General features: G+C 35.4%; 2 protein-coding genes and 1 long non-coding RNA gene across 3 annotated transcripts; 2 read left to right on the forward strand and 1 right to left on the reverse strand.

The window, feature by feature from the left end:
• Positions 1 to 1715: 1715 nt before the first annotated feature.
• Positions 1716 to 4937, reverse strand: LOC136067661 (uncharacterized). The gene is made up of 3 exons (XR_010629090.1): positions 4831 to 4937; positions 3354 to 3875; positions 1716 to 1984 (listed from the first exon to the last, which is right to left on the reverse strand). It is a non-coding gene; the product is annotated as an uncharacterized LOC136067661 (long non-coding RNA).
• A 9-nt stretch (positions 4938 to 4946) lies between these two features.
• LOC112003736 (disease resistance protein RGA2-like) lies at positions 4947 to 6158 on the forward strand. The gene has a single exon (XM_024035946.2). It carries the CDS (start codon positions 4947 to 4949, stop codon positions 6156 to 6158), a length of 1212 nt encoding a protein of 403 aa, XP_023891714.2.
• A 10362-nt stretch (positions 6159 to 16520) lies between these two features.
• LOC112015657 (uncharacterized) lies at positions 16521 to 18500 on the forward strand. The gene is made up of 3 exons (XM_065773861.1): positions 16521 to 16716; positions 17689 to 17744; positions 17979 to 18500. Exons 1-3 carry the CDS (start codon positions 16521 to 16523, stop codon positions 18498 to 18500), a joined length of 774 nt encoding a protein of 257 aa, XP_065629933.1.
• The last annotated feature ends 5616 nt before the right edge of the window (positions 18501 to 24116 follow it).

Below are 24116 nucleotides of genomic sequence, written 5' to 3' on the forward strand. Positions count from 1 at the left end.
TCAGAATTCCAATCTGATTTTCTTGGGATCCGTGAATATGTTTTTGGGCTTTCTTTTCTTCTAACCCTAAACATATAAAAGGATTATTTTAAGAGCCGTTTTGGTAGACACAAGTTGTATTATCATTGAGCAATCTCTGTTTATGCAAATTGTGCTCAACAGACAAGGTTCTTGACCTAGTTCATCTTCCATCAAGAAGTTGCTGTGTGTTTGCACCATAGGGTTTTGTGACCAAGCATCTTTCTGCTATTCATCACTTGGATGAACTGAAGAACTTTGCAGCCAACCATTCTTTCTCAAGTTGGTGTTCTGAAGTCGCGTACTTGGATCCGCGCATTGGTTAGTTACGTACTTGGGAGCCGTGCATCAAAGGTGGAGACTGTCACTACAGATCAAGTCCAATTGGGTATTAGGGTAAGGGTTCAACTGTAGGTTGGTAAGGTACTTGGGATTCCTTTCCTGTAACCGCTTGATTTGATAATAGTGAAGTTTCGGGAGTGGTGACCTGAAAATCACCCGGTGGGGTTTTTGCCGTTAGGATTTTCTCCATTCATAAACAAATCACCGTGTCATTTATTTTTCTGCTGCATAATTAGTATTTGGTGATTTGTTTGTGCTTCCACGAATTTGCATGTTAAACTGATTAATTAATAACTTGGCTAATTAATTAATTAATTAGGGTTAATCACAAGGGGTCATTCAGATTGTGACCTAACAACATCAACCAAAAGTAGAGTTCTAAAGAATACAAAAATTTATCAACCTAAAGTAGAGACGCAAGAAAAATAAAAATAAAAACAAAAAATAAACCGAGAGAGAGAGAGAGAGAGAGAGAGAGAGAGAGAGAGAGAGAGAGAGAACCTTTGTTTTCGTGACGGAAAACTATGCAAAGAATGGAAGAGAGAATAACAAATTTATAGTAAAATAGTATGAATAAGAAGAGACAAAATAAGGGAAAGATGAAGAGTGATATTAAAGTAGAAGGTAGTGGGGATATGAAAAGGTATGAGAATGAGAAAATGTAAATATTTAAAAAATGAGTAAATATTAAAAAGAAATATAAAAAATTATAAAGAAATAGGGTAATGATGTGGACGCTAACGTGGCTCAACTGGAGCATAACAACAATAAATGCTACGCTTCAACTTTTAGATATATATAGATATAGATATAGATTGATTGATATTGATGTGAGACGTGTGATACTTATTTGAGTTTGTGTGGTTTTCATCTCTTTATATACTTATCTAAGTTACCTTCTACCGTCAAGGCAAACTCTAGTATTAATCATTTAGGCAATTGTCCAAGGCTTCCAAATGGAAGAATGACTCATAATTTTGATCCTAAACTAAATTACATCTTGAGCTCTACTAACTTTTTTTTTTTTAATTTTTAATTTTTTCACTTTATTTTTAAAGTGGTCCACATCTAACTAAAAGGGTTAAGAAGTTGTAGATTTGACTTATTTTCAATAGTTTTTTTAACTAGATATCTCTTTTTATTTTAATGAGAAATTGCCAGATTACCTACTAACTAAACCTTTGGTGTAAATTAAAACCCAATACCACATCATTTTATCTCAAGGAGAAACTAACGAAATGTCCAATTGAAAAATTACTGGAAGTAAGCCAATACTTGTAGTTTGCAAAGCACTTAGTGTTTGATATAAATGGTTCAATAGTGGACACAATTTTTTTTTTTTTTTGGCATGCAAACGGAGTGGACTATATTAACTTAGCAAAGTACAATCGAAGTGTTATGTTACAACCAACAAATATAGACACAAAAAGTTAGGGGTATACGGTATGCATTTGCATCATCCTTATATGGTCCCAAAAGAAAGAAGTAATAAAAAATGTGGGATATGTGTCATAAAGTATTTCCCTCTGCATTTGGTTGCTCCCTCTGTTAGTCTGTCTGCACATCTATTTGTCCCTATAAAAACACGTGCTCAACTGAGGTCCTTGTTTGTGTAAATAGATACCTGCAATCATTGATTAAATTTGTTAGAAGTGGAGGATATGAATTGTTTTCTGATGTAATCCATTGAACTGCTTGCTAGGAATCCGATTCTAATCCAAATTCCAAGCCAATTGTAATCCATAGTTCCAGATCCAATGATACAGATATTCAGTTTAATACAGAATATCATTAGCCAACATCCTTTATCAACTCAAAGAACGACCCCTGCACAGGCCATTCCTGGATTTCCTTTTACACTTCCATTTTACAGTCAACTCTTCTTGAATGGTTCATATTTCATTTTTAAAATTCCATTTATTAAACCATTTGGCAATTTCGGTGCCAACATTTGTAAGAAAGGCATCATTCTTTGCATAGTATGTCACGGCTTTCTATCTAGACCATCTTTTTGCTTTCAGAAAAATAATGAGATTCCACCAAATCTCTTATCGACTAAAGTATGCATCGACTAGTTAATTTACTTACACTTCAAGTCTTCAAGGAAAACGATTTCACCCAAACAAAATTAAAAGATATATACTTTGTCTCAATGCTTAAGTCATTCCTGTTCCATGCTTTGCCAATGGCCTAAAAACGAATCATGTGCCAAGCCAAGTTATGATCTTTGGTGCAATAAATCCACCTACGTACAATTTTGCCATCACTTATTTGCAATTATATCCGAACTCTGTGGATCATATTGCCATAGAAACATATAAGGTCCCAAGGGCTGTCTAATTCAGAATCCCAAGATATAGGATTTCTGGTGATAAAAACAGCTACTAAGACTTTAAAGGCATTGATTTACTTTAAACAATAAATCTATTAAATGATGCATCTCAAGAATATTTTCAATAAAATTGTTTATATAAAAAAAAGAATGTTTAAATTGCATCATTTGCTGATAGATTTTGATAAAATGACACTCATTTACAAAGTGAAGGACTAATTGGGTTCTGTTGTAATCTCGATTCCAAGTCAATTGTAATGCAGAGTTCTGCAACTATACTACTAGTGATACCCAAATTTAGAGAGAATCTCATTAGCCAACATCCTTTATCGACTCAAAGAATGCCCCCTGCACCAGCCATTCCTGGATTTCCATTCACTTTCATTTAACAATCAACTGTTATAGAATAGTTCATATTTCATTTTTAAAATTCCATGTAATTAACCAAGAGCATATGAAATTTCAGTGCCAATATTGGTAAGAAAGGAATCATTCTTTGTATAGTATGTCATGGCTTCCAGCCCCTCCTTTTGCTATCAGACAGATAATGAGATTCCACTAAACTATCTAAATTACATTTCATAAATACAGTTTATCTATTGTCAACTAGAGCATGTATTGAAGTGTTAATTTACTTGCACCTAAAGAAAAAATATCTTACCCCAATAAAATTAAAGGATATACTTAGTCTCCAGGATTAAGTCATTCCTATTCCATGCTTTGCCAATGGCCTAAGAAAGAATCATGTGCCAAGTCATGATCCTTGGTGCAATAAGTCCACCTACGTACAATTTTTCCATCACTTAGTTGCAATTATATCTGCCCTCTCGGAATTTCTGTGATAAAAACAACTGCTAAGTTTAAAACGCATTGATTTACTTCACAATCACCTTCCTTACCATTCCCCCACCACGAACACGAGAACATGGCTGAAATTGTCTATGGTGTCGCAGGGAAGGTCCTAGAGCAGCTTGGATCCCGTACTTTCCAAGAGATCAGCTCAGCATGGGGCGTCCAAAGTGATCTGAAAAGGCTTGAGCGCACAGTCTCATCCATTAAAGCTGTACTCTGTCAAGCTGAGGAGAAGCAAGAAAGTGATGGGATGCTGAGGACTTGGCTAGGGGAGCTCAAAGATGCTCTTAATGATGTCGAGAATGTGCTGGATGAATTTCAGTATCGAGTCCTGCAGAAGGAAGTGATGAAGAGATATTGGAGCACTAGCAAAAAGGTGCGTTATTTCTTTTCTGGCTCTAATCCACTTGTATTTCGTTTTGAAATTGCACATAAAATCAAGGGTATTAGGGAGAGGGTAGATGATATTGCAGCTGATAAGGATAAATTCAACCTTGCCCAAGGACTTGAAGATAGGAAGATAATAATACACAGGAGAGAAATGACCCACTCCTTTGTTCATCCTTCTAATGTCATCGGTAGGGATGATGACAAAGAAAAGATCATACGTATTTTGATGAAACCAGATGATAGAAGAAATGTCAATGTAATTCCTATAGTTGGTATTGGAGGTTTGGGGAAGACCACACTTGCCAAGTTGGCATACAATGATGAACGGGTAGGGAGCCATTTTGAATTGAGAATGTGGGTGTGTGTGTCTAAGGATTTTGATATTACAAGGTTGATAATAGAAATGCTTAAATCTGCGAAGGTGGCATTTGATGAGAAAATGGGTTTGGATACATTGCAAGAAAGATTAAGGGAACTTTTAAAAGACAAGAAATTTCTACTTGTCTTGGATGATGTTTGGAATGAAGATCGTAATAAGTGGATTGAATTGGAAAATTTATTACTTGGTGGTTGCAATGGAAGTAAAATTATAGTGACAACACGGAATAGCAAGGTTGCTACTATTATGGGTACTGTTCCCACATACAAATTAGATGTTTTATCCCCAGAGCTTTGTTTGTCTTTGTTTGTAAAATTGGCATTTAAGGAAGGAGAAGAAAAACAATATCCAAACCTCTTAAGAATTGGAAAAGAAATTATTGAAAAATGTAAAGGAGTTCCATTGGCAGTAAAGACTTTAGCCAGCCTACTTTATTCGAAAGTTGATGAACGAGAGTGGAAATTTGTGAGGGATAACGAGATATGGAATTTAGAACAAAAGGAGGGTGACATCTTACCTGCATTGAAGCTCAGTTATACTCAATTGCCATTTCACTTGAAGCAGTGCTTTGCCTTTTGTTCCCTTTTTCCAAAGGATTATGACTTCAATAATCTTCAATTGATTCAATTTTGGATGGCACATGGAATTCTTCAATCCTCTGCCAATGAAAGTCAAGAGTTGGAAGATGTTGGTGACTTGTATATCAAGGAGTTGCTGTCAAGATCCTTTTTTCAAGATGTTGATCAAGGGGAATTTCTGCCCGTTTATACCTTTAAAATGCACGATATTGTCCATGATCTTGCAATCTCAATTGCCAAAGGTGAGTGTTCGGTAGTGACCAAGACATCCACCCTTGCTGCAAAATTTTGTCATCTGTCAATTTTGGAAAGTGGGCAAGAAGTTACAACCCAATTAAAGAGGTTGAGCAAAGTTCAGACTATTATTTTCAAAATAGAGCAACCCCTGTCCATCCTTAAAGCATGTATCTCAAGATTTAAGTACTTGCGGGTGCTTGATTTGAGCAAATCATCCTTTGAGGTGTTGCCAAATTCTATCGGAAGTTTGAAACATTTGAGATATCTCGACCTAACAGAAAATTGCAGAATCAAGCAACTTCCAGATTCCATTTGCAAGTTACACAGTTTGCAAACTTTAGTGCTTGGTGGTTGCAGCAATCTTGAACGGTTGCCCAAAGGTATAAGGGACATAATCAGCCTCAGGTTTTTGGTTGTTACAATAAAGCATACCTACTTGTCGAAGAAGGCAATAGGTTGCTTGGATTCTCTTCGATTTTTGTCTATAAGTTACTGTGAGAATCTAAAATGTCTATTTGAAGGGACGAAGGGGTGCCTCACCAATCTTCGAACATTGTTTGTTGTAGAATGTCCAAGTTTGACCACTTTGTCACTCAGTATCAAACACCTAACTGCCCTAGAGACCTTGGCAATTATAAATTGTAAAGAGCTTAGTTTGATGGAGATGGAGGGAGAAGACAATCAAGATCTCAAGTTGAGCCTCCAGAAATTGATAATTGGGGGTTTACCTAGGTTGGAAGTTTTGCCCCAATGGCTCCAAGGATCTGCAAACACTTTACAGCTACTATGGATTCAAGAATGTGAAAATTTGAAGGCTTTGCCAGAGTGGCTGCCACGTCTGAAATCACTTCACAGACTTGCGATTGGCAAATGCCCTAAGTTGTCATCTCTCCCGGAGGGGATGGAAGCTCTCATTGCACTAAGCCAATTGCAGATTGAAGGTTGTCTTGATTTGAGTAGAAAATGCAAAGCAGAAGATTTGCACAAGATTGCTCATGTACCACTGATTGATCTCGACGAGGATAGTTGAAGGTTATCGTCATCATTAGACGAAGAGGTAAGGGTAGATCAGTCTTCTTGTTCTTCTTTCTTGTGTTAGTATAAGTATTTATCTATTCTTACCGTGGTTATTCTTTTCCATCTATCTTTTTTCTTGTACTATTTAATTATTATTATGGTTTTTTATTTTAGTTTTATGCTTATCAATGGTACTGATCTAATTGACTAATCTTGATGCTGGTTATATTTAATTTCGTTAAATAAATAACAAAAACCCTTTTTGTACAAATAGTTTTACAGTAAATTAAAACAAGAAATATTTTTGGATGAAAATTGAAAATAAATTCCAAAACTCAAGTGGCTTTTAAATCTTTATTTTTCCCACACCCTTTCCTCACAAAAATATAAAAACAAATGAAAAGAGAAAAATAGAAGAAGAAACATTGGTCTATTTAATTTATGAAGGAAATTTTTTTTTTTTTTGAAAACAATTTATGAAGGATTAAATCTTGTTTATGGAACATTGTGTTTCAAAGTTTGGCCAGCAAGGCATTGGCACCCATAATCTTTAATGAATATATTAAATTTTAATTTATTTAATTTTCTATTATATTATCTTTTTCATAGTATTATTCTCACGATAAGTTTCTTATATACTATATAATTAAAAATTACATTTCAGGAGTTCGACATAGGTCACATCCAATAGAATCTGAACATTGCTCAATTCAAAGTCACAAATTCCTTCCATAATTCGTAAGCATTCCTTCATTGCAATCTGGATTAGAAGATGTAAATAAATAAATACTTCTGTTATTAATTTGCTTTCAAGTGATGTAATTAAATAATATAGCACTAAATGATGTAAATAAATAAACATATATGTCATTGTAATTCCATGTAAGAGATATAAATAAATAAAGAAGTGATGTGTATACTCCCTTGAGTACATTCTTATGTGTAAATTTGAGAGATCCATAGATTGGTGTGAGTACATTCTTATGCATAAAGTTGAGAGATCCATGGATTGGTATGTGCAAGCATACATTATTATATTCATGTTTTATGATTCTTTTTCATAATCAATAAGCACAGTGTATATTAACATGCTTAATTAATTAGAAAATATGGACTGTAATTGCATTGAACGGGGTGGCATTAGTATTTGGAATTATAAATTTTCATTTCCATCAAAAGCTCCTTCTAACTGAAACCAAAATTATAAATAATATATTAAGAATACGTTTGGAGAAAAATGACACACCAATGATTATAGGCTACTAGTTATGATGTTTGGGAATAATGAGTGTCATTTTTCAAATCCTTCTTATGCCAAAGAGTCAGAAAACTCCGATTTCTCAACAAGAATTACTTTAATCTCCACCACTATCATGTTAATTATTGAATTTTATATTGTTGGAATTCACTCTAATATTGTCCATATCAAAATTGAAGAACATAAATGCAATCCCACAAAAATTATTGGAAAATAGTTTGAGGGATATCATGAAACGACCAATTATATAATGGAATTCTCTAATATCCCATTAAAATTTGGGATCGAACTTCTAAGAACTAGAATTTAACTACCAGTGTCCAATTAAAATAATAATAATTTGGTCAATATTAAGATCATATGGTTAATATTTAGAGGTGTAACTTAATCACAACCCTTTTTAAATAAATATGTGAAAGCAAGTAACGCAATCCCCAAAAAAAAAAAAAAAAAAAAAGAGTGTCACTTAAAATAAAAGAAGGCACAAAACTTAAAAACGAACAACATTATTCCAAATTTGAGAACCAAAACGAACACTGCATTTGTTAACAACTAAACTATGCTTAAAATTTAAGAAAAATAGTGCCTCAATATGAATGAATTCACCAATTATTTCCAAACAGTCTTGTTGAATAATGCCTCCAATCTTTTTCAATGATATCTCATGTTGATCAACTTTGCTCTACATTATACATGCAAAGGAACCAATGAATTTTGTTCTCCTCTCTTGAATTTTAATCTTTTTCTGAATTAGATTCAGCTTTGAATTTTTCTCGCATCAATTACTTGCTACTCACTAGAATAATTAGTGACCATGCTCAAATAAAACTCTAATGTTATACTCTTATTACATCAAAAGATGAAAGAAAAGATTGTAAAAAATAGACAAAATTGTAAATTCCATTTATTTAAACGTTTTCTCCCCTACTTTTCCTCCTCTTTTGTCTTTACCACCACATCAAACAAAAAAAAACCTCTCATTTTCCTACATTTTCCATCCTCTCCCTCTTACACCCAACCAAACAGAACGTCTAATGGAATTTTTAGAGCCATCCATTTTAATATCTCTCTCTCTCTCTCTCTCTCTCTCTCTGCAATTTGTAATCAGTGTTGGAATAAAAATCGCAAAGATTGCTACAATCCCATCAAAAAACAAAAGATTGTTATCATCTAGTGCGTCCAAAATGGAGCATCATTAGCATTGGAAGGCACATTTTTCATTAAGTATGTGACAAGAACTCACCAACACGTGCAAGCATCCGTTAGCTTTGTAATACAACTTGAGTAAATTTGAGACATCAACACAAGAAAGTAGGAGAGAAAAAGGAGGAAAAAAAAAAAGACTAGCATATACAATCGTAATGTTACACCAAAAAAAGAAAATAAGTGACTAACAACTTAAGACACAGTATTTGCATCAAGGACATTATCAAGGATGAATGGACCAAGTTTACCCGCCCTAAATAAAGTAAGAAGCTTTTTTGATACCATCAAACGAGCTTTCGAGGCCTTATGAGGTATCTTAAATGCCTTCTGCAGTGCTTCAAACTGCTGCTTTGTAAGACTCTCCAAGTTACTCTCATCTTCTACATTACCAGTGAATTCTAACAGAGTTAAATACAAAGCACATTGGACTTCTGTGACAAGATCCTGAAAGGAAAATTGTAAAGAACTATAAATTCAGGAATGACATAAAATAAAACAAGACATTCACAGGTCACATGGAGACCAGCTGATATAAGCCACAACAATAAGAACTACAAATGGCATAAAAAGTAACGTGCAAAAGGGCTAGAGTGTGTATATATAAAGAAAACTATTTTTGAAAAATTTGGCAGCTTTTGATTCCATGTAGTGACAAATATTTGTTCTCCTATCTTTTACCACTAATCCCATTTATTCTTTTTCAAATCTTCTCATTGAAATCAAAATATCCACTTCAAGCAACACAATCTTACTCAATGATACTGCAAAACATGTGAATTTACTCTTCCCCAATTTATGTATTGCCTATAGGGTTCCTTGTAAGTTTTCTCTTATTTACTTCTAAATCAAATACCATCTTTTCGCTTACCTTGACATCATCTCACCCACTCCAGAACAAGCTTCACATCCTTTATTAAAAAGCCATCAACTGAAGCTAAATAAATAAATAAAGATAATTTTTTTTTTCCTAAATTTACTAATCATCTGTTTCAAATTAAGCATGCCATATTTATAATGATAGTTCATTTACTCTGTCTGGTATTTACCAACATTTCTAGATTTACATCCTCTTGCCTGGTCATAAAAAACCCCTTCATACACAAAGCACAACAAAATAACTTCATGATGTTCGACACGAATGTCCATAACCAACAAGTAAAACATGTTATCAAAACTAAAAGCTCTTCGTTCATGACAAGAAAACTAACTGTCCCAAAAAAATTTTCTTATGCTAATCATTTGCCATCCATTTAGGAGAATGAAGATGATATTAATAACCATCTAATAATCCTACAACAAGATTCTACTAAATGCATATATAAATGATAAAATTACCAAGCAGAAAATTATAAGGATGAGAACAATTGTGCAATTGTGCAAATATTGGTTTTAGTAATTACAAAACAAAACAGAAATTAGAACCAGAAAAATGACTTTTTAAGGAGTACCTTGACTTGAAACTGCAATGTGGGTNGAGTTCACCTGGATATCAGATACAAATGGATCGGCCTCTTCTTCAAAGATCTGTAAGGTATCAAATGACTTTTAAATTTATCCATGACAAATTGACAATAGACTGTATTACATTTAAGGTTAAGAAAACTACCTCGGAGAATATTTTATGGAATGAATCAGAGAAATGAGTTCGATAAGCATATCTAAACCCCTCTGCATCACCAGCAGCATATTCTACATTTTCTTTACCTTGTGTGCGCTTCTTTATTGGAAATAAAGACACATAAAAGAATTCAGTTAGTTTGAAAACCTTAAATAGGAGATACAGGCTTTAAATTGCAGAAATTTTGAAAATTTCAACAGACACAAACTCAGCAGCAACCACTGGATGGACGACAAACATTATTACATTAATGAATGCCCAACAAAGACAATAACCACAAAAACTAGCATAAGTTGACAGCCAAAAAAAAAATGATAATAATATAAAGATCACGGATAAGCAAAGGAAGAAAGAAAAAAGTTCTTACCAATTATATGCAACAAAATGATGAACAGATTACCAATTATATGCAAATTTAGGCAATTTAAGATGTCGTGTACACCAACTGACATGGCCTGGCATATTTTTACATAAAAAGGTAGGAACTAACAGAATCATAACAATGAAAAAAATTTCAGAGCTGCCATCATATCACTAAAATCATCTTCCGAGAGGGGAATGTTTACAAAATTTGGGGAGAAAATCTAACTGTCATGCCGATTGGTTTTGGAATTTAGACTCTGTGCAAAATTGCTGATATAAATTAAATCCGTCTTGCCATTTAGACCATTTCTTCTTCAAAACTTTGTATATCTTTAATTCATTTGGCCCGAAGTTCTTGGCAGAAGTATCAAATCTCAAATCAGCAGGGCAGAGATCATCAAACAGTTCTGGTCCAACGGTTTCCACCAAGCCATTAGGAAAATGCTTCTTCTCAAGCACTTTAAAAATCAGGTTATCAAATTTCTCATCCTTAAAGACATTGTCCTGTACGTGATCCATGGTAGAGCACTTAAATGCAACTGGATGGTATAAACAAAAAGGTTTTGGTTTTTGAAAACTGCCCCACATATCTTCTCTTTCATCAGCAAGGGAGACAGCTTGGTCACCATGAAGCTCACAACTAGAATCTGACAAGGCCATTTCATGGGCCACCTGCTTGGTTTCATCACATTGCAGGCTAATTTCCCTCTCTAATGAAAATACACCTGCTTCTTCATCCAATTCTGAGTGGCCATTACGATACTCATGAAGTGTAAGTAAAATAGGAAGAGGAAGAACTGGACCCACTAGAGCATCATCTCGCTGCACTTTGTGTGACCACTTATTGCTACGGCATGAAGGCCTTCTTAGGAAGAAAGGAGGCAATTGAGGTAGGTCAGGGACAACTAGAAATTCCAAAGATACTTTTTTCTGGTCCAAAAGTACCTCAAGTCTAGAGCGCCATAGTGGTTTGAAAGTTGCTGCAATTGCTTCAATATTAAGGGCTCGCTTTGTTAAGAATTTTGCAGCAATAAGGTATTCTGCAGTAGCTAACTCATTGCTCAACTGAAACTTCGGTCCCTCCTGTTGTGTGAGAGAAAGCCCGTTCCACTGCTTTGTGAGTTCTTCCATGAATAGACAAGACGTAAGGAGCCGTCTGTGAGAGCGACTCTTTCTCAAAAAAAAAAAAAAAAACAAAGACAAGAGAACCTAGACGCAAGCTTGTTGCGCAAAGGGACATCAACACCTTCAAAAAGGGACAAACATTCTACAGCCTAGGAAAGTTTTGGCAGACCCACCTCCCTAGCGTCAAAGAAACTATTGATATCATACTTCCTATAGCAATGATTTTGGGTGTTATCCAAATGCATACTTAGTCTTTTATTTTAAAATAAATGTGAGTATGTAAAGAACTTTATATGATAGGCTACCTTAGAAACTCTAGAAGATCTTGATCCTATTATTTAACATTTAAATTCAGTCAAATCTTCCTTATCATTAAATTTGTTTCTTTTTATTCTCATCATCATAGTATAAATTTTTCATTCTCTCTTCCATGCTATATATAATTTTCTCTCTCCAAAAAAAAAAAAAAAAATGTCATTTCACTGTCTTTAATTCTCACTCAATTTTTTGGTGGATTTTTTAATTTTTCTTGCATCTTTGTTTTAGTTTGATTAATTTTGGTGTTCTTTAAAACTTTGCTTTGGGTTGATGCGATTTAGTTTTGTTTTTGTTTTTGTTCTTTTTGATTGTTAAATGTTATCCTATAGCATTATAAAGAATTAAAGATAGTATATAAGAATAAATAATAGTTTATTATATAACATGATTTGGATAGGTGTTTATTGTTATATCTTCTATTTTTACTTTTTTTTTTCTTCTCATCTTATTTTATTCACCATTTAAATTTAGCCACATCTTCCATATCATTAAATTATTTATATTTCCACTCCTTTTATTTTAAAAAAATTAAATATTTAATATTTAGCCTAAATTCAATAAATAAAGAAAAAAAGAGTAGATAAAGAAAAAAAAAAATCAAACGTCAATTAGTAATAAAGAGTAGATAGCAAGAGAGAGGTTTACGGTAAAGAAAAAAAAAAACAATACAAAGTAATAAAGAGTAGATAAAGAAAAAAAAAATCAAACATCAATTAGTAACTGTTAATTGGAAAACAAAGAGACTATAAGGAGAAGTAAAAAAATTAAATAGATATGACCATACGAAGAACATTAAAAATTTTACAGTGCAACAAAATCAATTGTTACATTCACTTAAAAAATTAAATCAATAATCAACAATGAAATACAATCATATTACTACATTTAAACTTAAATCTAATTAAACTCTAATCATGGAAACCATATTTCCATTCATAACTAAAAGGGAGATGTTCTCCAGTAATCATATAAATAAGAAATAAAGTTAGGAAATTTTAAAATCCCTTTTTTTACATTTCATTTAAACCTTTATATATATATATATATAATCTTCATACATCAATGCTTTTAAAAATCTAACGAATATTGCTACATCTCATTTAATGCCTCTGTTATGCAAATCATCAACCAGTGAATATATGCTAATACTAAGAAACATTATGAATGAGATCATGAAAAAAATGGTAAAACTAATTAGCTACTATCATTATGAAGTAGTAGTCTATGATTTTACACATCTAAAAAATTGGAATAAATAAAGTTTACTTAAAGTATATGTAAAGATTCGCATTAAAAAAAAGTATATGTAAATGTTAAAAAAAAAACTTAGGTACAGTACTTAAATGCTGTTTTTTAGATTCCCCTTTTAAAATTTGGTCATGTGGCTATTTTTTCATGAGCCACATCACTAAATTTAAAAAAGAGAACCTAAGGAATAATACTTAAGGTACTATATATAAGTTTTGTCCTTAAAAAAAGGGTATAAGTAAGGTTTTTATTGATTTAAAAGATAATGAAAAATCAATTGTTAATAATAATAATAATAATATATTTAATGAGATCACCCTAAAAAAAATTATCCTGCACAACGCACAGGTCTGCGATTAGTATATATATATAAAAGCAAAGATCTCATGTGGGAATGCATGAGCTCCTACCATGTGCCACTTTAATATTGTATTTAGCCTTTTTAACCTCTTCTCATTAAGTTGTTTTTACTGTTACCCAAAAAATCACATTAACTTCTTTTTATTATTATCTAAAAGATGGGTTGTTAACCAACTATGGTAGAGAGGTAGAAAAGTTTCTCTGTACCTAGAAGTGGGATTCATCTCTGACTTCTTTACACAGTAGAATTAGTGTGTCCCTTCAACGAAGGTGCATTAGGTTCCTAGGAATAACACTGTTATTCTTAGGTTTGTTGGGTTCTTTTCGGGGGTTTGGGAAACAGTTCTGAGTGGGTCTGAGGATGGATGATCTGGCTCAATCATGGAATCGGCTTACTCTTTCAGATAAAGAGGGACCGGGTTGCTATTTACTTGATGGAGATAGCTGTGAGACTTTCTCCATTGCTGCAAAGTTTCTGACTAAGCGAGCCATTGGCATAGATGTTATTGCTAAGACTTTTACTCCACTGTGGAGAGCCAGAGACGGTTTCAAGATGCAGAGTTTCGGAGACCACAAAGTTCTTTTCACTTTTGAGAAGAAGGAAGATGTCGAAAGAATTTTAGATGGAGAACCATGGAGTTTTGACAAACACCTGGTGGAAATGAGTAAATATGAGAATGTGTCACCGTTGCAAGATATAAAGTTTGAGAAAACTAAGCTATGGGTTCAGATTCATGGACTCCCAATTAAATATATGACAATTGAAGCGGCGAAGAAAATTGGTCGTGTATTGGGGGAGGTTTTTGCACCGTCTGACCCAACGGTTTTTTATGGTGGTCACTTCATTCGTATTCGGGCTTCAATTGATCTTTCTATGCCTTTGTGCCGTGGAAGATTGATATCTATTAGGGAAGGTGGAAAGCAGGTGTGGGTCTCCTTTAAGTATGAGAGGTTGCCAAACCTATGCTACTGGTGCGGACGACTTACACACGATGACAGAGATTGTGAGTTATGGATTGACAGTGAGGGCACACTTACTCCAGAGCAACGTGAGTTTGGACCATACTTGAGAGCTCCACCATTCGTTGTTGCAAGGAAAAGCTCAATTGTGGTTCCTGGTTTCTATGCTGCAAAAAAGAAAGTGAGTTCAGGAGTATCGGAAGGTGGAGATTCAGGCTGGAACCCAGTTTCTGGAGGAGGAAGAACACCGGAGCTGTCAAATGAAGTAACGGACAGCAATGAAGAGAGCATTAATGTCAGGCATAATTCCTCTTTAAATCGTAATGATGGTGAGGGAGTTATTAGGGAAGATACGGTTGACAATAGGAATCCTAACGGGACAATAACTAAGGAAATAAAGTTTCCTAGTGAAACTGAAACTCCTTTGGAAGCTAGTAATGACGAGATTTGCCTGGCTCAATTATTTGGGGCGGCTAAAATAGTGGGATCAGGTTTGACAGCTCCCAAAAACCCTAAAGCACGTGACAAGTTAAGTGGTAAACCACAACCAAACAAATCACGTGCTACTACTGAGGATAGGGCGCAAAAAAAACCAGCAAGCCGTGCAATCCCTACCTGGACTCGCAGAGATAGACACCAGCACAAGGACAAAACGGCAAAGAATTTTCAACTCCATGGAAAAAAGAGAGAAGCAGATTCAGCAGTGGAGAACTTTGGTTTGTCAGCAAAAAGGTTTCAGATGGATTGCAGTGAAGACAACACACCTTGTGCAGTGGCGGGAGCTGAGGGTCAGCCCTGCCAGGAGCAATGAGTTGTTTAGCATGGAACTGTCGTGGGCTTGGGAACCTGCGGACAGGGAGAGAGCTCGTCGAAATCATACGGGCAAAAGATCCCGCTGTAGTGTTTTTAGCCGAAACACTTACAAACGATGCAAGGGTAGAGGTTACTTAAAGAAGTATTGGTTTTGATCATAGATGGGTCGTTCCAAGAGTGGGAAGGAGTGGTGGATTAGTTTTGTATTGGAAAGATTCGATAAACTTAACAGTGGAAGATTCAGATAAATACTATATTGATGCAGTGATCGATAAAAATTCGGAGAATGAATGGAGATTAACTGGTTTTTATGGGGAACCCGATACAGCTAGGAGACATGAAGCATGGGATAAGCTTAGGGCTTTAAACTCGCAGCCAGAGAAGCTGTGGCTTTGTTATGGGGATTTTAATGAAATTATCAGACAAGATGAGAAACTAGGGGGTTCAAGGAGGCCCTATAATCAGATGCAGCAGTTTAGGGAGGTGATTGATGAATGTGGTTTTATGGACATGGGATTTGAAGGTCCAAAATACACTTGGAGCAAGCACTTTGAAAACGGAAATTCAATTTGAAAGTGTACCATTTAAATTGCACATCATCTGATCATGTTCCAATCCTCATCTCTCTTTCGGGTTTGATTCCACCTATTCGGAAAAAACTTTTTCGTTTCGAACAAATGTGGCTATCAAACCCGGGTTGTGAGGAGGTGGTTTGTGCGGCTTGGGATAATAGGAGTGGTGTTGGGAATGAGGGTAATATTTTGAGTAAGGTGGAGAAGTGTGGGAAAGAGTTGGGTAATTGGGAAAAAAATGTTTTTGGTAATGTAAGGATGGAGATGAATCGTTTAAAAAAAGCCTTAGCTAGAGAGGAGAGGGTAGCCATGGTTAGTGGAAACAATATACGAGTAAGACAGATTAAAAAAGAGATAGAGGTGATGCAGGAAAGGGAAGCAACAATGTGGGCTCAACGATCGAGAGTTCTATGGGCAAATGAAGGTGACAAAAATACTAAATATTTCCATAGTTGTGCCTCAAAGAGATTAAGGAAAAATTCAATGGAAGGAATTAGAGATGAGGAAGGGGTGTGGAGAACTAGTTAAGAGGAGATGGGTGAAGTTATGGTCAACTATTACAAAACTCTCTTTGCCTCAACGGAGGGTAATGTTTCCACAAACATGTTAGATTGTGTGCCTACAATGATAGATGAGGAGATGAATGCAAGTCTATGCCGTGAGTTTGAAGCATGTGAAGTAGCCACTGCCTTGCAACAAATGGCACCCCTCAAAGCACCTGGACCGGATGGTATGTCGCCGCTCTTTTATCAACATTTTTGGAGCACGGTAAATCATGATGTCACTTCCTCCATTTTGTCTTGGTTAAACTCAGGTACCATACCAACTCCCCTAAATCATACTTTTATTACACTTGTCCCAAAAACAAACTCTCCTGAATATGCTCACCAATTTCGCCCCATTAGCCTATGTAATGTGCTTTACAAAATATATTCCAAGGTCCTTGCAAACCGCCTTAAAAAATTACTCCCTTCCATTATCATAGAACACCAATCTGCCTTCACTAAGGATAGATTAATTTCAGACAACATTTTGGTGGCTTTCGAGACCTTACATAGTATGTTCACTCCTCTATAAAGTTTTTAAAGCACGTTTCTTTCCAAATTCTTCACTTATGGAGGCTATCGATTCAAGGATGGGGTCTTATGCATGGAAGAGTATCCTTTAAGGGAGAGACATTATTCAAAGGGGAGCAATATGGAGGATTGGAAGTGGAGAAAAGATTAACATTTGGCAGCAACGATGGCTGCCAAGAAAACACCCTCCATGGCTGCCAAATTGTCCTATAGAAAGTTTTGAGAATCACACCGTGGATTCACTTATTGATCCGGTCACAAGAAGTTGGAATGAGGAGTTGGTAGATGGTTTATTTGGGGTTGAGGATGCAGAGATGATTAAGAAAATCCCCTTAGTCGAAGTGTAGCGGAAGACACCCTTTATTGGCCTTTTTCCACCTCCGGCCACTACACGTGTAGGTCTGGTTATAGATTCCTTAAAGAGGAATTAGAGTTGCTAGCTCATCCACAAGCCCACCAATCTGTGATAAGAAGGTTTGGAAAGCGATATGGAAGATGCAAGTCCCACGAAGATAAAAAATTTTATTGGCGAGCGTGTCGAAATGTATTGCCAACCAAACAAGCTCTGATGAGGAGGAAGGTAGTTGCTGACCCAATTTGTGAAAGATGTAAGTTGGATGTGGAAGATGCAGAGCATGCTTTGTGGTCATGTCCGGAATTGGATGTGGTGTGGGTGAATCAGGTACCATGGAGTTTCAGGCATGACGTTGGTTTCTCAGGAGTGAAGGAGTTGCTGTCATGGATGGTTGAAAGAGGAATGCCCCTGGAGCTGTTTGCATTTACTGCTTGGAGTATTTGGAGTTAGCGGAATAAAGCCCGTTTGAACCTTCAGTCCAGTCCGCTTCAGCAGGTGGCAGAACAAGCAAGAACCATGTTTACGCAATACCAGGTGACCACACGGACTACAGAATTGTAGATTGGGAGCAGTGGCATCGGAGGAACAAGGTGGAGACCTCCGCAAGATGGTTTTGTCAAGATTAATTTCGACGGTGCTGTGTTCTGTCATTCAAACTCATCAGGTGTTGGAGCTGTAATATGGAACCATGATGGAGCTGTTATGGCCTCTTATGCAGAAAAATTAAACCAAGCTTACAAGGCAGAGGAGATAGAAGCACTGGCAGCACTCAAGGCAGTACAGTTTGCATACAACCTGGGCTTCCAAAAAGTCATACTTGAAGGGGATTCACTTGGTCTCATTAAAGCTCTGAAGGCAGAAGAACATAATCTGTCCCTACTGGGTTTATTGGTAGAGGATGTCAAGTTGGTTGCAAATAATTTTGTAAGTTTATCATATTCTCACATTAAGAGAAACGGAAATAGTGTAGCTCATAATCTGGTGAAACATGCAATACGCATACCAAATTTTCAAGTTTGGATAGAAGATGTCCCATCACATATTGTTTCGTTTTTACATTCAGATGTAGTTCTTTTACCTTAATAAAATTACACAAGTTTCATTCTCAAAAAAAAGAAAAAGATGGGTTGTTGTTAAAAATTAAACCAAATCTTATGAAAAGTCCAAGCTCACTTATTCCATTACATATTATGACCTAAGCATGATCATTTCACATGTGTAGAAGAAAGCACATACCCTAACCCACCTACAAACTCTCTTTCTCCTCCCCCATGTGTACATAAAACTTGAAAGCTAAGATCCTAACTCATTTAGATGCTCTCTTCCTCCATACAAGCTTCCCTTCAAACTACACACACTCTTCAATTTCTTTACAAACAATGGTTTGTAGGCCCTTCTATGTAAACAAATGGAGATGTACGGTTAACAGAGATATAAAATCACTCTAAAAAATAAAAATAAAAAGGAAATGTACAGTCTAACCTCAATAGTCCCACCACTCTATTTTCTCTTTCTCTTACAAAACTTCTCTCTCTGTCTCTGTCTCTGTCTCTGTCTCTATCTCTATCTTTGTCTTTGTCTCTCTCATATTTTGAGAGCTATATAATGATTCTCCAAATTGAAGATAATATTCAATCTTACCAATGGGCTACACATTGGAAGATTGTCTACTAAGATAACGACTGTTTCTCTTGCTGTGTTATAGGAGTAATTCTTAGGTACTCTTAGAGCATGGTGAATATTACTCTCTTATCTCGCATTTATGCTAGGGTCCACTCATTAAATTTATGGTGGGGTCCACCATGAATGTGAGAGGGGGGAGCACCATTTTACTATACTCCAAGAGTACTTAAGAATTTTCTGTATTAAAGAAAAAGTCAAATGCTATGCGATTTGGCATAGTCACCAATAGTCATATTGCATTCCACTATATTCATATTAAATTTTGAGTCATCTGTGATGCTATGGTATTAGGTATGAAAACCAATTTGTTAACAACTTTTGATTTGCTCCTACAACCAATTAAGAAATTCACAACAAGTTGGATCAAATCGTTTGTGTGCCTTTGAATTTCAGGTTTTTTATTTTATTTTATATTTTTATACAAATGCATGAAAGCGGTATGTCCATCATAAGCATAAAGATGATTATAAGTTCAAATATTGACAAAAAAATTGAGATACTGCGGTAATAGATTCTAATAGCATTTGTCCCTTTAGTAGATTCTAATAGTGTTTGTCATTTTTTAAAATCTAAATAATTTATAGGATTATAGCCACAAATATTTGGCATAAAATCTACAATGTAAAAATAATTTTGGTATCCCACTATAGAAACTAGAGAGGACTACAAAAAATTTTAGTTAGATGCACACCATTTTTTTTTTTTTTAAGTCTTCCTATAGTATTTATGGTTTCAGTTTGAGACCAATATAATTTAATTACACTTTTTATGCAAAACTTAAGACCAACATACTTTAAGGCAAAGTTTTTCCCTGCATTGCACGAGTTTCCGACTAGTTATTATAGTTGCATACATTAATAAGTTATGCATACACATTCCATCTAAAAACACAATTTCAATTCTATATTATCGATTAGTGTCTTTGTCTAGGGATATTTGCCATCTAGCATAATTTTCAAAGACTATTTTGTTAGTAAGCACAAATTTGAAACCATTTAAGAAANTATTTCCCTTTTCTTCCTCTTCTCCACCCAGTGTCTATTCTTCTCCAGCCAGATCGCACACCTGCATCTATTCGTTCTTCTCGCACTACAGATCTGAAGACCAGATTGTCCACCTAGCATATGTTCTTCTCCAACCAGATTGTCTTCCTCTCTCCGGAGCTCCAGATTGTTTTCCTCTTCCTCTATTCCTCTTCAGATCTCCAAATCGTCTTCTTCCTCTCTTCTTCTTTGTATCTAGTTCTGGTTTTGTTTTATGGAACTCAAGTCTAAGAAACTCGAGTTCCACGTGGATAAATTGTTCCACCTCAGTAGTCCGAACTTGAGTCTTTAGGGCTTGAGTTTGTCACTGAACTCAAGCTTCACGGACTCGAAATGCTAGTTTCTTAAATGGTTTCAAATTTGTGCTTACTAACAAAATAGTCTTTGAAAATTATGCTAGATGGCAAATATCCCTAGACAAAGACACTAATCGATAATATAGAATTGAAATTGTGTTTTTAGATGGAATGTGTATGCATAACTTATTAATGTATGCAACTATAATAACTAGTCGGAAACTCGTGCAATGCAGGGAAAAACTTTGCCTTAAAGTATGTTGGTCTTAAGTTTTGCATAAAAAGTGTAATTAAATTATATTGGTCTCAAACTGAAACCATAAAAAAAAAAAAAAAAAAAAAAAAATCTCTCAACCATACGAGTAATATATATATATATATATATATATTTCAAAGGAGGACATTTGGTTGCTTGGTTTGGTAAAACGGAAAGATGAGTAGTGGTGGGGTGGTGGTGTTAGAGTTGCCACTGGGGGCAGCGAAGGAGGAGGAGGAGAGTTTTGAACTGGAGAAAGCAGTGTGTAGCCATGGACCGTTCATGATGCCACCTAATCAGTGGGACCCCGTTTCCAAGACACTTCTCCGCCCACTCCGTCTTGGTATTGGAGATTCAGATTCAGAATCAGTGGTGGTCCGTATTTCTCAACACCAGTGGGCCCCTCGCTCACTCCATGTCCGCGTTTACTGCCATAACTCTCCCAGTCTCTCCCGACAACATCGAGAATCAGTGCTGGCTTAGGTGTCACGAATTCTGTGTTTGTCTGAACATGAGGAGAGAGCTGTGAGAGAGTTTCGAAATATGTACAACAATGAGAAGAAGAAGAAGGAGAGCAGCTTTGTGGGCAGGGTGTTTAGGTCTCCTACCTTGTTTGAAGACATGGTGAAATGCATGCTCCTCTGCAACTGCCAGTCAGTCTCTCTCTCTTTTTACTACTTCCATTTTGCTATAAATATATCTATATATATACACACACATATGCTTTCATTTCCCATACCTGCCAACTGTTTGACATTCTGCCTTCCCATTCGTGTCAATTAATGACCTCTACTATGTAAGTACTAATCAGTAGTAGTACTAACTCAAAAATGATATCATAGTACGTATGGATTCCCCAACAAAAAATCTACTACTACTACTATATACTTACAACTATTCCCCATTTTAGAAACCAAACTATACACTCCTCTGATATAACTTGGACCATAAATATGACTCTTTTGACAAAGAGAGTAAAAACTTCAAAATCACTAGTCTTTTTCTTTTCTTTTTAGTAACTAGACCACTAGATTCGCTAAATTAACACTAATAAGACTTCAATAGGTGGTCCAGGACTTTAAGCATAGCTAGAGCCCTTTGTGAGCTTCAGTTGGAACTGCAGCCTCAATCATCCAGTCTATTATTTGTGGCTGATTCTGTAGCTGCTGCTACAAGTGCCAACTTTAATACCCCAAAACCTGATGAGGACCACTTCATTCCCAACACACCCATACCACAAGAGTCCAAGGTTTCAATGAATTTTACAAATTCTGGGTCTATCAAAGCAGACTGTGTTCCAGCTGATATTGGACACGGCGATGATGATGATTATTCATGTCTAAACTGCAAAACTTGTCAGGCTGCGGATGAACCACACAACATTGCTTCTGACTATGATACCATTGGAAATTTTCCTAGCCCAACAGAATTAGCAAACCTTGATGAAGGCTTTCTGGCTTCAAGATGCAATCTTGCGTATAGAGCAAGTCGCATTTTGAAACTTGCCAGGGATATTGTTGAAGGCAGGATTCAACTAGCACAACTTGAAGAGGCCAGTAAAGGAGCAAGCTTTGCCAAATCCAGCAACTATGATAAGTTGGCTAAACAGTTGAAAGAAATTGATGGATTTGGTACTTTTACATGTGCCAATGTGCTTATGTGCATGGGATATTACCATGTCATTCCAACTGATTCTGAAACTATTTGGCATCTAAGAAAGGTACCCTTTTGGTTCTTCCTCATGCTTTTGTCATTGCTACCGTTGAAAAACTAAACATATGAATATGATTGACGTTTTCTTAATTATGTAGGTCCATGTGAGAAATTCCACCATTCAAATGGTACAAAGAGATATTGAACATGTATATGGGAAGTATGTGCCATTTCAGTTCTTGGCATACTGGTGTGTATATATATCATACAAATGAGTAATTCTTAAGTACTCTCTGAGTATGAAAAATGATGTCCTCTACTCTCACATTCATAGTGGAGTCCATGTCTATGAATATGAGAGGAGAGAACACCATGTCTCCATGCTTTGGAAGTATCTAAAATTTTTTCCATACAGATAGTATAATTCTGTATCAAATACTTTCTTCTTCATATTTTTCTTTTAACATTTTTTTAATTCTCGTCAACTAATTTTACTACTTAATATATCCTTTGATTAGGTCAGAACTCTGGCACTTCTACGAAAAGACGTTTGGGATGCTAAGCGAAATGCCATGCTCTGGTTATAAACTAATAACTGCCAATAATATGGGAAGCACAAGTAGTACAAAAAAGAGGAAGAAAAAATGCTGACCAAAGTCAGGCCTAGCATTAGCTTGGATGACCAAAAAATATGTAAAAAGCCAATTAACCTGCTATGTTGATTCGCTTATTAAGTATCACTGTTTTCAAGCACACTTAAATTGCTTACTATTTTAACAATTTCTGATGCATGTTTAATTGTTTATAGGTACTATCTTCCCCTAAAAGTTGTCAACATTGAAGTAGCAGCCATGGCAGCTTGCCATACTATGCCTAAGTGCAGCCACCAGCCTGCCATGTGTAAGCACCTGCATGGCATTAGAAAGCCATGCCATTGGTGTCACGCCCCAAACCCAAAAGGGTTCAAAACATGAAAAACTGAGCCTTAAAGAGATATTGTAGGGGAATTTTTTTTTTCCCTTTCCATTTGATAAAATAAATAAATATATTGTAAACTCTCTACAATATAAGTTAGAGCTCTATGCGACATTTACAAACAATACAAATGACAAATGATGCCTCCAAATCTATATATATCTAAAAGCTGAAGTGTAGCATTTATTGTTGCTACGCTCTAGTTGAGCCACATCATCGCCATGTCACAAAGTTTTTATTTTCCTTTTTTTTTTTTTGGGTTTCCACTTCATATATTCTCTTTAATCAATCCCATTCTCTCTCTCAACTCATCATCTTCCCATCAAACAAACGGCTAATGTTTATACTATTAATGAATTTCTTATTGAATCCAAATTCCCTTAAATTCAGCAATCAATCATTCTCTCTCTTTGACTTATCATCTCCTTATCAAAAAAACGGCTACTTTCCCCCATCAAAACATTCAATTGCCTCCCTTTGGATTTAAAACCCACTGATTTAATTTTTTTATATATAGGTTTTGAATTGCTTACTTTCCACCCCATCAATCACCAAATTACAACTAGAATTAGAAGGTCCATTTGAGGTCAGTTTTTCTTTCTCTTCCCTTGAACTTCTTTCTTTTTTGCGGCAATTTTTTTATGATTTGTGTTGGATTTTCTTTTCTAGGGTTGTAAATACCATGTTTCTTTTTTCTTTTTTCCAATTTTCAATTGATAGTCTATCTCTTTGGATTCATGTTTACAATTTTTCCTTAGATTATTATGTTTTACCCATTAAAATTGTTAGTGTC

Source organism: Quercus suber, unplaced genomic scaffold (genome assembly GCF_002906115.3).
Source record: "Quercus suber isolate HL8 unplaced genomic scaffold, Cork oak 2.0 scaffold_81, whole genome shotgun sequence".
NCBI classification, from domain to species: Eukaryota; Viridiplantae; Streptophyta; class Magnoliopsida; order Fagales; family Fagaceae; genus Quercus; species Quercus suber.